Source organism: Bacillus rossius, chromosome 13, assembly GCF_032445375.1.
Source record: "Bacillus rossius redtenbacheri isolate Brsri chromosome 13, Brsri_v3, whole genome shotgun sequence".
NCBI classification, from domain to species: Eukaryota; Metazoa; Arthropoda; class Insecta; order Phasmatodea; family Bacillidae; genus Bacillus; species Bacillus rossius.
In genome coordinates this window covers 45,474,526-45,492,080 of record NC_086340.1, presented here as the reverse complement: position 1 = coordinate 45,492,080, position 17,555 = coordinate 45,474,526, and the positions used below count along the sequence as shown (strand labels likewise).

At 41.0% G+C, this 17,555-nt stretch overlaps 1 protein-coding gene across 1 annotated transcript in view; it reads right to left on the bottom strand.

Moving 5' to 3' along the window:
* Positions 1-17,555, bottom strand: part of LOC134538517 (serine/threonine-protein kinase PRP4 homolog) — a 98,500-nt gene that overhangs the window by 67,925 nt on the left and 13,020 nt on the right. Inside the window, exon 3 of the mRNA XM_063379903.1 lies at positions 16,056-16,617. Within this exon, the coding sequence (XP_063235973.1) occupies positions 16,056-16,617 (562 nt within the window). The remainder of the gene's footprint in view (positions 1-16,055; positions 16,618-17,555) is intronic.

Below are 17,555 nucleotides of genomic sequence, written 5' to 3'. Positions count from 1 at the left end.
CAACAACTGCTGTGCACGGAACTGTTGTCTGACCGTACGCTTCCTCCACCAACAACTGCAGTGTGCGGAACTGTTGTCTGACCGTCTGCTTCCTCCACCAACAACTGCAGTGTGCGGAACTGTTGTCTGACCGTACGCTTCCTCCACCAACAACTGCTGTGCACGGAACTGTTGTCTGACTGTACGCTTCCTCCACCAACAACTGCTGTGCGCGGAACTGTTGTCTGACCGTACGCTTCCTCAACCAAAAACAACTTAAGTGTGCGGAACTGTTACCTGACCGTACGCTTCCCCGACCAACAACTGCAGTGTGCGGAACTGTTGCCTGACCGTACGCTTCCTCCACCAACAACTGCTGTGCACGGAACTGTTGTCTGACTGTACGCTTCCTCCACCAACAACTGCAGTGTGCGGAACTGTTGTCTGACCGTACGCTTCCTCCACCAACAACTGCTGTGCACGGAACTGTTGTCTGACCGTACGCTTCCTCCACCAACAACTGCTGTGCACGGAACTGTTGTCTGACTGTACGCTTCCTCCACCAACAACTGCTGTGCACGGAACTGTTGCCTGACCGTACGCTTCCTCCACCAACAACTGCTGTGCACGGAACTGTTGTCTGACCGTACGCTTCCTCCACCAACAACTGCTGTGCACGGAACTGTTGCCTGACCGTACTCTTCCTCCACCAATAACTGCTGTGCACGGAACTGTTGTCTGACTGTACGCTTCCTCCACCAACAACTGCTGTGCACGGAACTGTTGTCTGACTGTACGCTGTAACCGTGGTGCTGTGCTCAAAACAAAACCATAATTATTGATAATAAATGTCCGGTGGAAGCGTCAGGCTAATTATCTAAAAGAACTTGCCAGAGGGGCACAGCCCCACTTACAAACACAATTTAAAATTAACCTCCCTGACAGTAGGAAAGGTTACGTGGATTGTGGTTTCAAGTAGCAGCAAATGAAAACACTCGTATGGTTTGGTTTCATTAGAGGCTTTTACTGTTGATTAGTAGTTTAGTATCTTTTCATTGATATGTTTCTTACATTAGAAAATATCTTACGGCATTACAGCCATTACAAACAAAACTGCTAACAATGTCAGATTCTTATTTTTGATACATTACATTGAGTAACTAATGAATAAAAAAGAAGAAAGAGGGGCCGGGGGGGGGGGGGGGGAACACCATTTCATACTATGCTAAGTTAAACTGTTTAGGAACATTGAGCTCGCAGGCTCATAAAACAAATATACGTGTTTAAAATACAATATTTTATAATAATATGGAAAACGTCCTAAAACTGGCGGAGTTATAAACTGTTCTTCACTTCTTTTTGAGGGGTGCCGAAAGATGGAGGGAGACTCCGTTATAGAGGCTCACGAGTTACATGTTGAGGTGCAAAATGTGGTGCCGGAACTGGGCCGCCATCTTGAACTGGTCTGGGGTCCTTGAAGTACTCTGGGATTCTGGAACCCTCTGGGATTCTGGAACCCTGCCTGTAACCAATAATCCACCTGGATTAGCTTGGTTAGCAGGCAGTTTATGACGGGCGAAGTTAAGCCCAAAAAAAAAATGCAACCTAACAGGTTTGTGTGGGACGAAGTGCAGCTTACCTTAGCTGGCAGGGTGAAGTAGATAGTGGCTGTCCCTGGGGGTGATCCGGGGATGCGCGGCACGGGAGCTCGCGGTAGCCATAGAAGATATAGTTAAGACTTGACTAATTGGGCAGCTACTAAGAAAAATAAAAAAAATCTAGGCGACATGGCCTGGCTCAGAAGCAACTACATTATTGCCGAAAGCGGATCACGATAGCTGCTGGTCGTTACTGCGACCTGTTGCGAAGATGCGCGCTGGACGAGAGCTGCCCTCAAAATCCCTGAAATGGCGCCGGGATGCTAACTTAAAATTAAGTCCGGTCGTCTGTTCCTCTGGAGGAGGGGATCGGGAAACCCGAAGTGCTCCGAAGGGCTCCGAAAGAAAAAAAAAGGGCTCCGGCGACCTATCGACTGAGTGTGAGGTCGACTGTTTCTTCTGGAGGGGATAGGGGATAGCTGGTTCGTCCTTTCGCCGCTAGATGGCGTGGGCATGCAGATCGGAGTCTCGCAGAGACCATCGCGGCACTTGGTGGCCGCCATTTTGCAAGTGGGGGGGATTTTGGCCTTGAGGTTGGTCACTGCCCCGGCTGGCCGATGACCGCTGTGGACCAGGGAGGGGTGGGGGGTATGTCCGGTGAATGACCTGCCCTGGGAGACTTCGCCGGCCAGGCGTCGGGACGTGCGGCGGAGCTTGAAAAAAGGACACCAAAACGTGTTAGAGACCGCAAACTTCAGCACACCTCCGAGAAGGGGTTGGGGTGACCATGGGAAGCTTAGGGTGGCTACTTTCGTCACGCGTAGCGCTAAACTCGTGACGAGACGCGACGGCCAGTGGATACCGTTGCTGATGATAGCCCTGTAGTCGGCTAGACCCAGCAAATTTGGTGGGAAACGGCGGTGAGAGCACTATACTGCTCAACAAGCTAACCTGCCGGTACACTCGACCGAACCCGTTTGGATGGGGGCGAAAGCAGCGGGCGAAGGAGGAAAATTGAAGTTATAAAAAAAATTTAAAATTTTGTAAAAATAAGAAAATAAAAAAAATCGTGCCTAAAGTAGCACTGATTCGGCACATACTCCCCCGCTTGAATGCGGAGCATATAGGGAAAATAAAAAACAAACCTACATTTATTAGTAAAACTAGTACCAGGTTCGCCTGTATCCTACTACTTACAAAAAAGATTTTTACGGTCAATTCGAAGGTGTATTATAATTATTTAAATTACCCTTAACGGTGAATGATGTCATGAGGAAAGTTGATCTCAGATGTTGGGAATGGTGTCACTTGACAAAAAATCTAAATATGGGCGCTGTGAGGCGGGCCTAAAACACTGGGCCGGAACCGGAACTTGGTCCGTCGGGTGCCAGTAAAGAAAGGTGGGGATTTGTGTACCCCTGAAAATAATGAAAGTGGGAATGTAAACCCCTGTACAATAGTCTTTCCATAAGAAGCCGAAGGCATTGGGACTCAGCCCTGCACAGTCAGGCGATGGAGAAGACAGTCGAATTTGCTGCTTGCTCGAAGGCGAAACAGAGCCTCAGTTCCAGAGTGACACATGGCCTAAGGGTGGAATTCCCTTGGCGGAAGTTTAAATGGTTGGGGATGAAAACCCCAAAAGATCAACAATTCGTATGAACGAATGAATTTAAAAATATTAAATATTCGATAAATTAAGAAATTTCAGTGCATACCACTCTGATGTTTATTATTATTAACTAATATTTATTATTTAAAAGTATTCTGCAAACAAAACGATAAATTAACGACTCTTCGCACTCAAATTTAAATTATTTAAAGAAATGTAAAATTCAATAAACCAACAATTATAAATCAAAAAGGGATAAATTATAATGGAGCGGTCAGATCTTCCATGACTGCTGATAGGCTTCGCACTGCCTGAGAGGGGGTTTGAACATAGGCCTTCCAAAGATGAGTGGTGGAAATGTAACCCAAAGAACACTCGAAAATGGTCATGAGATTTTTCACTCAGAGGACCTTGGTCATGGCTCGTTGGCTCAGAGGACCCTAACTTTTGCGCCGCTCGTTGGCTAGCTTGACCTAGCTCCTATTTTAGAAAAACACATAAAAGAAACCAGTTTGCCGTCTGGAAGTCACGTAGCTCTTACTTAAATAAACAATCTCATCGATAACGATGTAAAAGAAATACAACTTTGGGGTAGAATGCAAAAGAAAAAAGAAAAATGGCTAGATGTGACAGCTTCAGTGCTCAGACTCTATGTACGTCACTGTACATCACATTTACGTACAAGGGAAATAAAGGAATAAACATGTACAAGTATTAACGCAAAATCAGTACAAAAAAAACACTACAAACATTATTCTTGCTTACTTTACGAATTATGAATATTAAAAAAAAGTAACGTAATAAGAAATTAAATATATGAAATCGTGGAACAAGATTCATGAAGATTCAAAAAAATATCAGAGAGGTATTTCTGAGTAAAAAACAATTAAAACTATTTACGTCAGGTGGCTTGTTAAAGACTGAACTTACGTATGTAAAAATTAAAAATTAAAATATCTTAAATTACCTAGCTTGTGCTAGCCTAGAAACGGGATGCTCAAACATACCCAAATTAATTAAGTGGACCTCTCGTTGGGGGTTGAAAGTATTTCACCCTTCTCGGTGATTACCTTAAATATTAAAATGAGACTAGTCACCTCGTAGCTGCTTAATTTAGGGGGAATACTTATTTTTATATGCGTGATTATATTATTATTATTATTGAGCTAAAAGAAAAGATAAAAGAAAATATGTCTGTTGCCCTACCACTTGTAATAGAAGCCGAATTAATTCCATGTCCTTTGACTGTAACATTTCCTGAGTCAAACACAAGGTTGATAATTAAATAGGGTCCATTTAAACTTGGTTTGAATTATTCAAAATAAATCCTTAAAATCATTTAATAAATAAAAAATATTAAATTCAGAGCTTAAATTTAACGTACCTGTATGCTTACAACTATTTATGTTTTTACTATATTAATGAAATGAAATTCATCCAGTTGATCTCAGATTTTGGATATCGTGTAGGAACACAAAATGGGCGCTGTGAGGGAGGCCGAAAAGCACTGAGGCCGAAACAAGGGAAATGGTCCTTGAGCACTCAGTGACTAATGGGGATTGTAACCCTTGTATATGGGTATGGTAACCCGTAACTTACAAACTAAATTTGGGAATATAACCCCTGTACATAATTGTTTCGCTGTCCATAAGAAGTCGAAGGCATTGAGTCATAGCTCTGCACAATCTGACGATGGATCAGACGAAATGATGAATTTAATACTTGCTTAAAAAGCGAAGCACACCTCGGTCCCGGATACCTACATTTATTAACTCACATAGGCTCAATATGTTCAAGCTCCGACGGTTGATCAGACCATCAGGCTGAAGCAGAGAGACCTACGAGGGAATTTCACCCCTGAGTTAGTTCGGGTTAGAAACCCGAAAGATCAACGAATTTGGATGAAGAATGGATAATGAAAAAAATTTAGATGTTTTACATACATAGCTGTACACCACCTCATAAAGGAAATAAACACCGATCCAAAAAAATATAAAAGTTAATAAATTGTTTACTCAAAATTCATAATTACAAAAATATTATTTATCCTTTACCTTGCATTCTTCGATTAATTGGTAAATTGCTCATAGAAAACTCGACGTTAAAAAAAAAGGTATAGTACTCTATCTTACAATAAATTCCTCACCTCATGACTAGCGTAAAAAGTATTGGGGATTCAACCCGTGTATATAAACAATTTAATTCAGGCCTTTTCTTAAAGGCACGAGTGATTGCACCTCTCGTTGGGTGATCACGAAATTAATCTAAACAAAAGCTAGGCACATGGATGTGTATGGTGACACCATGAAATGGTACGTCGAAGTATATTCACTTTGCTTGTGAACGATGCAATATGATTAGAGTACTTGTTAAAATTACTTATGAACATATTCTTATTTTATGTTACTTAATGAATGGACCCTTTTTTAGATTTATTTTATGTATTATTAAAATACTTAATCGTTAATTTTAAGATACTTAGAAATAGTAAACAATGGAAGTTTCTTAACATTAGCTAAAACAAAAGGTTTATATTATCATATTATTTGTATTGTTAATATTATTTTAAGTTATATAAACATATTATGTTATAATTTACGTTTCCCTAGATTAAGAAAATACTTTGCTGCTATATTTAATGCAGTATTATTTATAGTGCTTGTTTTGTGACATAAAAATTATATTATTAGGACATACAAAGCATGGGTAGTTTGTTTACAAATTAAGTGTTACGTGGGTGGAGTAGAGAAGAGTTCCGCGCGGTTGGCGGCCCTGCCATGTGGTGAAGAGATAACATGTCGGCGCGCGCAAGGCGCCGAGAGACAAAACAAAAAATACCACGATGTCCGAAAGGACTTCTATGATGAGTTTTTTTTTACAAAGATGGCCTGGTTTACAGGCGGATGTGTTATAAAAAAACACAGATAAAGGGAGGAATTTAGACAAACTTAGTGCACTGTCGGCCGTGAGGAACAAACTAGTCCGCAACGCATTGTTTCGCTGCCGGACACGGGGGCAACGACATGACCTTGTCTCCTCCAGCCGGTGAGGCGTGTAGGGGAGGGGTGAAGAGGATGACAGGGAGAATGACACGCGCGCTGATAAAGCACGCTGCCTGAAGGACGGGGCCGCGCGGTGTCTCACCGCGCGCAAACACAGTCACAGCGGGACGTAAAATACGAGAGAATTTTAATTTAACTCACTTTGGGTGAATCAGATTGGGTGCCAGTTTTAGGACTTACAATAATACTATATATAGAAAATCTTAGTGACAAACAAAAAAAATATTTATACCAAATAAATTTAAAGCATTCTCATAAATCAAACCAAAATACAGTTAACAATTTAAGAGTAACCATATCACACAAACTGCTACCACATTGTAACCGTAACCATGCTAACTGCTACCAATTTGTAACCGTGGTGCTGTGCTCAAAACAAAACCATAATTATTGATAATAAATGTCCGGTGGAAGCGTCAGGCTAATTATCTAAAAGAACTTGCCAGAGGGGCACAGCCCCACTTACAAACACAATTTAAAATTAACCTCCCTGACAGTAGGAAAGGTTACGTGGATTGTGGTTTCAAGTAGCAGCAAATGAAAACACTCGTATGGTTTGGTTTCATTAGAGGCTTTTACTGTTGATTAGTAGTTTAGTATCTTTTCATTGATATGTTTCTTACATTAGAAAATATCTTACGGCATTACAGCCATTACAAACAAAACTGCTAACAATGTCAGATTCTTATTTTTGATACATTACATTGAGTAACTAATGAATAAAAAAGAAGAAAGAGGGGCCGGGGGGGGGGGGGGGGAACACCATTTCATACTATGCTAAGTTAAACTGTTTAGGAACATTGAGCTCGCAGGCTCATAAATCAAATATACGTGTTTAAAATACAATATTTTATAATAATATGGAAAACGTCCTAAAACTGGCGGAGTTATAAACTGTTCTTCACTTCTTTTTGAGGGGTGCCGAAAGATGGAGGGAGACTCCGTTATAGAGGCTCACGAGTTACAGGTTGAGGTGCAAAATGTGGTGCCGGAACTGGGCCGCCATCTTGAACTGGTCTGGGGTCCTTGAAGTACTCTGGGATTCTGGAACCCTCTGGGATTCTGGAACCCTGCCTGTAACCAATAATCCACCTGGATTAGCTTGGTTAGCAGGCAGTTTATGACGGGCGAAGTTAAGCCCAAAAAAAAAATGCAACCTAACAGGTTTGTGTGGGACGAAGTGCAGCTTACCTTAGCTGGCAGGGTGAAGTAGATAGTGGCTGTCCCTGGGGGTGATCCGGGGATGCGCGGCACGGGAGCTCGCGGTAGCCATAGAAGATATAGTTAAGACGAAAACCAAAAAAAAACTAAAGTTAGACTGGACTAATTGGGCAGCTACTAAGAAAAATAAAAAAAATCTAGGCGACATGGCCTGGCTCAGAAGCAACTACATTATTGCCGAAAGCGGATCACGATAGCTGCTGGTCGTTACTGCGACCTGTTGCGAAGATGCGCGCTGGACGAGAGCTGCCCTCAAAATCCCTGAAATGGCGCCGGGATGCTAACTTAAAATTAAGTCCGGTCGTCTGTTCCTCTGGAGGAGGGGATCGGGAAACCCGAAGTGCTCCGAAGGGCTCCGAAAGAAAAAAAAAGGGCTCCGGCGACCTATCGACTGAGTGTGAGGTCGACTGTTTCTTCTGGAGGGGATAGGGGATAGCTGGTTCGTCCTTTCGCCGCTAGATGGCGTGGGCATGCAGATCGGAGTCTCGCAGAGACCATCGCGGCACTTGGTGGCCGCCATTTTGCAAGTGGGGGGGATTTTGGCCTTGAGGTTGGTCACTGCCCCGGCTGGCCGATGACCGCTGTGGACCAGGGAGGGGTGGGGGGTGTGTCCGGTGAATGACCTGCCCTGGGAGACTTCGCCGGCCAGGCGTCGGGACGTGCGGCGGAGCTTGAAAAAAGGACACCAAAACGTGTTAGAGACCGCAAACTTCAGCACACCTCCGAGAAGGGGTTGGGGTGACCATGGGAAGCTTAGGGTGGCTACTTTCGTCACGCGTAGCGCTAAACTCGTGACGAGACGCGACGGCCAGTGGATACCGTTGCTGATGATAGCCCTGTAGTCGGCTAGACCCAGCAAATTTGGTGGGAAACGGCGGTGAGAGCACTATACTGCTCAACAAGCTAACCTGCCGGTACACTCGACCGAACCCGTTTGGATGGGGGCGAAAGCAGCGGGCGAAGGAGGAAAATTGAAGTTATAAAAAAAATTTAAAATTTTGTAAAAATAAGAAAATAAAAAAAATCGTGCCTAAAGTAGCACTGATTCGGCACAACGCTTCCTCCACCAACAACTGCTGTGCGCGGAACTGTTGTCTGACTGTACGCTTCCTCCACCAACAACTGCTGTGCACGGAACTGTTGTCTGACCGTACGCTTCCTCCACCAACAACTGCTGTGCACGGAACTGTTGCCTGACCGTACTCTTCCTCCACCAATAACTGCTGTGCACGGAACTGTTGTCTGACATTACGCTTCCTCCACCAACAACTGCTGTGCACGGAACTGTTGCCTGACCGTACTCTTCCTCCACCAATAACTGCTGTGCACGGAACTGTTGTCTGACTGTACGCTTCCTCCACCAACAACTGCTGTGCACGGAACTGTTGCCTGACCGTACTCTTCCTCCACCAATAACTGCTGTGCACGGAACTGTTGTCTGACTGTACGCTTCCTCCACCAACAACTGCTGTGCACGGAACTGTTGTCTGACTGTACGCTTCCTCCACCAACAACTGCTGTGCACGGAACTGTTGCCTGACCGTACGCTTCCTCCACCAACAACTGCTGTGCACGGAACTGTTGCCTGACCGTACTCTTCCTCCACCAATAACTGCTGTGCACGGAACTGTTGTCTGACTGTACGCTTCCTCCACCAACAACTGCTGTGCACGGAACTGTTGTCTGACTGTACGCTTCCTCCACTAACAACTGCTGTGCGCGGAACTGTTGTCTGACCGTACGCTTCCTCCACCAACAACTGCTGTGCGCGGAACTGTTGTCTGACCGTACGCTTCCTCCACCAACAACTGCTGTGCGCGGAACTGTTGCCTGACCGTACTCTTCCTCCACCAACAACTGCTGTGCACGGAACTGTTGTCTGACCGTACGCTTCCTCCACCAACAACTGCTGTGCACGGAACTGTTGTCTGACTGTACGCTTCCTCCACCAACAACTGCTGTGCACGGAACTGTTGTCTGACCGTACGCTTCCTCCACCAACAACTGCTGTGCACGGAACTGTTGCCTGACCGTACTCTTCCTCCACCAACAACTGCTGTGCACGGAACTGTTGTCTGACTGTACGCTTCCTCCACCAACAACTGCTGTGCACGGAACTGTTGTCTGACCGTACGCTTCCTCCACCAACAACTGCTGTGCACGGAACTGTTGTCTGACTGTACGCTTCCTCCACCAACAACTGCAGTGTGCGGAACTGTTGTCTGACCGTACGCTTCCTCCACCAACAACTGCTGTGCACGGAACTGTTGTCTGACCGTACGCTTCCTCCACCAACAACTGCTGTGCACGGAACTGTTGTCTGACCGTCTGCTTCCTCCACCAACAACTTTTGAGCACGGAACTGTTGCCTGACCGTACTCTTCCTCCACCAATAACTGCTGTGCACGGAACTGTTGTCTGACTGTACGCTTCCTCCACCAACAACTGCTGTGCACGGAACTGTTGCCTGACCGTACGCTTCCTCCACCAACAACTGCTGTGCGCGGAACTGTTGTCTGACCGTACGCTTCCTCCACCAACAACTGCAGTGTGCGGAACTGTTGTCTGACCGTACGCTTCCTCCACCAACAACTGCTGTGCACGGAACTGTTGCCTGACCGTACTCTTCCTCCACCAATAACTGCTGTGCACGGAACTGTTGTCTGACTGTACGCTTCCTCCACCAACAACTGCAGTGTGCGGAACTGTTGTCTGACCGTACGCTTCCTCCACCAACAACTGCTGTGCACGGAACTGTTGTCTGACCGTACGCTTCCTCCACCAACAACTGCTGTGCACGGAACTGTTGTCTGACCGTACGCTTCCTCCACCAACAACTGCAGTGTGCGGAACTGTTGTCTGACCGTACGCTTCCTCCACCAACAACTGCTGTGCACGGAACTGTTGTCTGACTGTACGCTTCCTCCACCAACAACTGCTGTGCACGGAACTGTTGTCTGACTGTACGCTTCCTCCACCAACAACTGCAGTGTGCGGAACTGTTGTCTGACCGTACGCTTCCTCCACCAACAACTGCTGTGCACGGAACTGTTGTCTGACTGTACGCTTCCTCCACCAACAACTGCTGTGCACGGAACTGTTGCCTGACCGTACGCTTCCTCCACCAACAACTGCTGTGCACGGAACTGTTGTCTGACCGTACGCTTCCTCCACCAACAACTGCCTTGTGCGGAACTGTTGTCTGACCGTACGCTTCCTCAACCAAAAACAACTGAAGTGTGCGGAACTGTTACCTGACCGTACGCTTCCCCGACCAACAACTGCAGTGTGCGGAACCGTTGCCTGACCGTACGCTTCCTCAACCAACAACAACTGAAGTGTGCGGAAATGTTACCTCACCGTGCATGACTTGATGTAGGCTTATGGACGTACGCCATTGCTATGTCCAAAAGCCTACATCAAGTCATGCACTCCCATCGCACAAATCTTTCAAAGATAATAACCGTACATATTAATGTAAAATAACCTAAATAATCTGAAACGATACAAATGGAAATTAAATACATCCACATATATACAGAAATGAATCGGAAATCTAACATAACAAACAAAATCACTTGACACAATACAAATGAAATGATCTGTACCCAAATGTAATTGAATAAATAAAATCAAGTAATAATTACATTAAAAAGCACCAAAAGAAACTATTTGTAACAAAAAAATGGGAGTAAAATTCCAAGGCCAAATTTTTATGAAATGGTTTTCGTGAAACATTGTTGTGAAACATTTCTGACACGAAAAAGGACCGAGAATAGATACTTTGCCAAAGAGCCATACCTTACTTTGCTTAAGAGTTGAGATTTAAATTGCGAATAAAGTTGCACTTCCTATCCCGTGTTCTGAGTTGCACACTTTTTTTTTAGTTCAAGTATTTTAATTTTCTGAAAGAAATTAAGAAAATCCATCCTCTACCAACCGCATATCTGGCCTAGATCTTAACTCTTAACTCCACTGTCTTTATTTATTTTTGTAATATTTAACAGATCCTGGCATATGCAACAAAAATACTCTCAGTCTGGATGACGGCAGGTTGCAGCACAACATTTTTCTCCTCATATGACCTCAATGGAAAATTAACATGACTTTTCCTGGATTTCAAGTTAGTTCTCTGACTTTCCCTCGCCAACTCCAACTTCTCTGACTTGTCCCTGACCTACCAGCAAGAGGGACACCCTGAACAAGCACGTCTTCGAGAGGGCCTAGGTGCTTGCCCCCCCGTTTCACTCCCAGCGGGTCAAACTCCGTGAGAAACATGGCCACCACTGCCATCAGGGTACTCCCAATTCCCAAACACATTTACTCAGTCAACGCTCCAATCTCATGTCATCATACTTATGCCTTATCTTCATACGGTGCGCAGAGCTTCAGAAAAAACAACGCGATTGCAAAACTAGTCAAGATATAAGAAAGGGGTCTGCTTACGAAAAGCATTTAAGAGTTCGCTGAGGGCCGAAAAGTACTTTTGATTTTGGATGAAGTTTTTAAATTGTATTTTTAGAGGAGTTAAAATGGCTAAAACACCTGAATTCATACTAATTTTTAGGCGTAAAACAACCATTACAGATTCTTGAAAGCAATTAAGGGACTTGCATTACACCTTTATCTTCATTACTCCGTAAAATAATATTACGGTCATCTCTTAAATTTCACAGTTATCATGTGACGACGAGAAGACAGCGCGCCAGTTCAGAGACTTGCGCTTAGGGGCTATACCTCGCTAGGAATACCATCGAGCGTCGCGCTTATCATCCCGCCTCACTAACAGATACACGCCTGACGAGGCGGGCCCCTTAAGGGCCCCACCTACCTCGGAACACACACACTTCATTCAGAGCTTCGTGATTGGTTAACTGCTCGAGACATCAGTGTGGTGTCTGTTTGCAAAAAGCATTGAAGAGCATACTGAGGGCCGATGAGTAGTTCTGTTTCTGTGGTTACTTTTTTTAAATGTATTTTTAGAAGAGTGAAAATGGCTAAAGCATGTGTTTTCAGAGTAATTTTTAGGCATGAAATACCCAACACTCACTCTCAAAAGAATTCAAGGGATTTGCATTATACCTTTAACTTCATTTCTCCACCATAAAAATGTATGGCTGCTGCTCAATCTTAATTTTTAAAAGATATTTAGTACTGAAACTATTTTTGTTGATATCCTACTAACCTGACAGTGTGTAAACCTAGTCAAGTTCACTTTCAATAATAAGTACTGTGACTTTTAATAATATTCTAAATTGTTCAGATGAGCCTGAATAGACAATACACATTTTCCTAACTCAAAAAAGAAGTTATTTACTGTAGCTAACATGTTAACTTTTAGTGAAGCCCCTTTACTTTCCATTGTATTTTAATCTCACTTCATATGGAATAAAGTTTTTAACTTCTAATCAGTGATATTGAATTTGAAACAGTTGATAAAATCAGATACTTAGAATCCATTAACCTGTCCATAAGTAAATTGAAGGCCTTAATTCAATGGTGGTAAAAGAACAATTTTAAAAAATGTTCACTCAACACTAGTGTTTTATTTTCAAAGCAGCACACATCAAGCTTACTCCTGCCAACAGCTAGCACCAGACTGACCGACAATCACAGATAATCTCTAATATTACCACTATTAAACACTCTGTATATAAAAAAAACTAGTGTACATATGTATTTGAAAAAGAATTTTAATTTAAATTTACAATTAAGAACAAATATCCGGTAGAATCGCAAACTAATTCTCGAAACTAAGTTAAAAGTGAATTGGTAAGCTAAGAATTACAAATCGTCAAGGATTTGCATTTAAAATTTAATCTTTTCATCATGTATACCTAACACATCCAACACAGATGACATGAAAAGTAAATGATATTCAGTACAAGTGAATTTCACAACTATAGCCCGTCCCACTCTTAGATTGCAGTACACGGCTTATGGCGCGCGCTGTTGCCAAATCTCTAACACATTACGAATTTCAGGAGATGCGTGTCTCTGTAATTTGGATCGAACAAGAAGCATTTTAAGAAATCATATTGTAATTTTTAATATTTTATACTATTACACATATAAATTTGTAATAATGCCACTTTTATGTAAATTTCAAATAAAAACTACCTATTGTAGACGAAATTTTCTTATAGTAGTTTTCTTTTCTGTTCTAAAAATCCCATATATATATATATATATATAATTATATATATATCACATTTTCATGGGCCCGATAAATGCCGTATTTTTGGACAAGTCATGTCCAAAATGATAAATAAAATACGGTAATGGAAATTCTCGGTCGAGTAAGTTATGGGAAAAATCCGAACAATTGGTTCGAAATGGGGAAGATTTTTTGAAAAACAGAAAAATCGCAACAACTCCCATAATATGAATAATATCGAATCCGTTTTAACGTATGATAACTCGGATTACCTAATGCCGAAAAATGATTTCTAAATACATTTTTTATATGACCAGCCTTAACTGCATGGGTTTGAAAAAAAATTTTCACCGAACAAAAAACCTAACTGCCTTAGTAGACACCTTATCAAATCTGTTTAAATTGTTTGTAATAATATCATAATTATTTTCCAAAACTTTGTCTAAAACAATGTTTGATAAGATGCTTGGTGAGAAGGATAGAAAAATAATTCAAAATTTTGTACCATGATCGCTATTAAATTCCTTCGTATTTATTTCATACATTTTAAATATTATGTTCAAGAATCGATTATAATATTTTTTGTTGACTAAGGAAGCCATGTATTTGAAATTGCTTGTAGGACAGAACCCTACTTATCTAAACACACGACCCTGTTTCCTCTTACGACGGCAGCGCGCGCTCTTGTACTGATAAGACACATCTTTAATAGCTATTTCCACGGAAACTGTAGAAGCAATTGAGATGGAGCTGCTTTAAAAAACTAATTCAATTCATTGTGAACATTTTTCTCGCTTTCGTCCCCCATCTATCTTTAATAGAAAAAAATTTTTCCGCGGGCCAACTTTTTGATGTGTCAGTTTGTGAGAAAATGCATTTCAATATACGTATTAAAAAAATTATTTAAGTGAAACCTGTACAGTTTTTGTCTTAACATTTGTTCGGTGGCGTCCTAAGGCATTAATTTACTAATAAAAAAAATCTGAATGAAATACACATGTAGGTTTTCTTTTTTTGATGTGAAACATATCGGAATACTTCAAAACAGTTCACAGCGAATACGTTATGTTTTTTAATTTTTTCGGACACTTAAAATATTGTTAAGTATTCAAAATAAGCATTGCCTGATGCGTATTTTGATTCTATACAATATGAAAAAAAGCTTGGTCCAAAAATTAAAATTTTAAATTTCGTTTGATATTTGGCAACAACGCACGAAGAAACAAGGACAGTGCTAACGGCAATCGGCGTGTGTTAGAGAGAGAGAGAATGCGCCCATTTACTTCCATACTGCAATCTAAGAGTGGGATGCTCTATAGCATATTTATCATAAACAGAAATAAATAAAATTGATTGGACTATTTTTTTAATTAATATATTACAATTTTTTTTTCCTCTTAGCAAATTAGATAACCAAATAAAACAATTTTAAGCAAAAACTGCTGATGACGACGACTTGGAATTCAAAGTAACCACAGGATTAACCTGGTAGTGTTTTCATTGCGGTATCTTAAACAGTTTCGAAGATATAATAATAGAAAATTATATCTAATAGCAGGTATTAATTCTATTTTAAATTGTAATTGTAGATTAAATGAAAATGTTAATTTTTTTTTAAATAGATAAATAAATCCCATGCAAAAACTTAACCAACAGTGTACCTTTCTATTTTTTTTAATGACAATTAGTACCTTTTTTTAATTAGTTCAATGTTGTCAACTTGAGAGGGTAAGTAAAATGATCAGGTATACACAGCATGTTTTCATGTTAGTGATTTCACAAAATTGTTTGTGCTTGCTGCTAAATTTAAAACAAAAAAAGGAATCTATAATGTAACTTAGTGTAATTAATAAATAGCTTTTCTATCTAAATAACCTGTGTGAATTATTCTATCTATGCAAATGAAGTTGCAGGAACATAAAATACAAGTTCCTGGTTTAAACATTATACTGCATTACTGTGCTATAACACATATTATAAACATAACAAAGCACAAATCTATATTTGGTACATAATAATCCCGACAGCATATCTCAATTTAATTTTACTAGCATTAACATACATTTTCTATACTATAAACTAATAAATGTAAAATGTAATTAAGTAACCATCCCATAGTTTTACAGCTTTTCAACTAGAATACTTTTAAAGATGGTTATGTGTTTGAGTTATTTCAAACATGATAATTGGGCTTTTCCAACTCAATTAACAGAATGAAATAACTGAAAAGTGATTGTAGCTTTACTGTGCTAAGAAAGGTGGTTCAATATATCAAATAAAAATAAAGCCATTACAATGGCATAATCCACAAAACATTAGGCAATTTTTTTTTTAAATTTTACAAGGCATCATTACATTGGACATAGTTTAAATAGAATGGAAAATGTTCAGTTGAAAATATTATTGAATAGTTAACTGAATTCACGTACCTTTTGTCGCATTAAATCTTCCAGATCGATGTCATCAATAACGGCAACTTCTACGTCAGAGTCATCATCTTTGGGTTTTGCCTCCGGCTCGGACTCGGACGATTCATCGTCAGAGATCACGGTCGCGGTATTTGTTTCCGCTGGCTCCGCTTGTTCGGTCTCAGTCTGGTTCGGAGCGAGGAGAGACAGACTGCTTCCGTTCATGCACGAACGCTGCACAATGTCAAATTCGTCGTGAAGCAAAACTTGCTTTTCTGCAGTTTCCTGTTTTGCCCCTCCTGCAGATGGTGCCCCGGGCAAACTTTCCTCTGGTTTTAAATTATTAATTTGTACCTCCTTCTTAACAACTGGCTCAGGTTTCGTCTGTGCCACAGGTTTCGTCTGTGCCTCTTGTTTAATCTGTACCACAGGTTTGGTCTGTACCACAGGTTTGGTCTGTACCACAGGTTTGGTCTCAACAACACTTTTGGTTTCAACTTCGGTTTTGATTTGCACATCATTTTTAGTTGGTATCTCTTCACCTATCTCTTTCTTGTGCTTTTTCTTCTTCTTATGATGTTTCCTAAGGAGACACAAAAAAAAAACACCACAGCATAAAGAATGTAGTTTTTGAAACATTACTAAAACCCTACATAATATTGCATAAATTAAGGATATAAAGTCAACTAGGATTGGGGTGCAGAATAAATTATCATTATCGCTCCGAAGCGTAAGCACTGAAGGTTAGCACACATTTTGTCACGAACGTCCCCAAACCACTTGGCAAACACACTGCGTGCTCAGACACAAACTATGAGCCACGCCAGCCGCTGGACTTGGGTTGCATCACATCACGCACGCAAAAAGTCTTAGTGTACATGGCTACAAGGACCACGCATTGTAACAATTGCTTGGATACACGAGTGAAGAACTTACATAGTGGTGGGAGCAGGAACTGAGATATTAAGTGCACTTTTTTGTTAATGTGTATGTAGTAAACCCTCATTAATAAGAAACATCTTATGCAAAAATATTTTTACAAAAGTATTTACATAGTCCTGTAAAATGACATACAATTTCATAAAAAAAAAAATAGTTTGATAGACAGATTTCTTTTCATATTTTAATTATAGATGCTGTAATAAGTTGAGATATTTAGTCAATATGACTGTAAAAAATTAAAGGTGGTTTCACACAAGTAGGAAAAAAAGGCAAATGCATACTCTGCTATATATTGAGTAAATTTTTTTTCTTTGCATCTCTGAAAAATACTTATTTGAAAGCGTAAAAATTTGAGATTTGTAATTAGGAACAACAATGTTAGGAGAATAGAATGAGATAATATAAAAAATGATGCTGTTCCTTATTGAAAAAATTTTGTATAGTAACAATGTAACATCATCTTAGTTTTTGTAGAAAACACATTACAGTAAAAATGTAAATTTACGTGTTAGTTTTTCGGAATAATTACAATCATCCATCATGGGAAATAGCGTCGAAAAATGTGGCACATCTTCACGG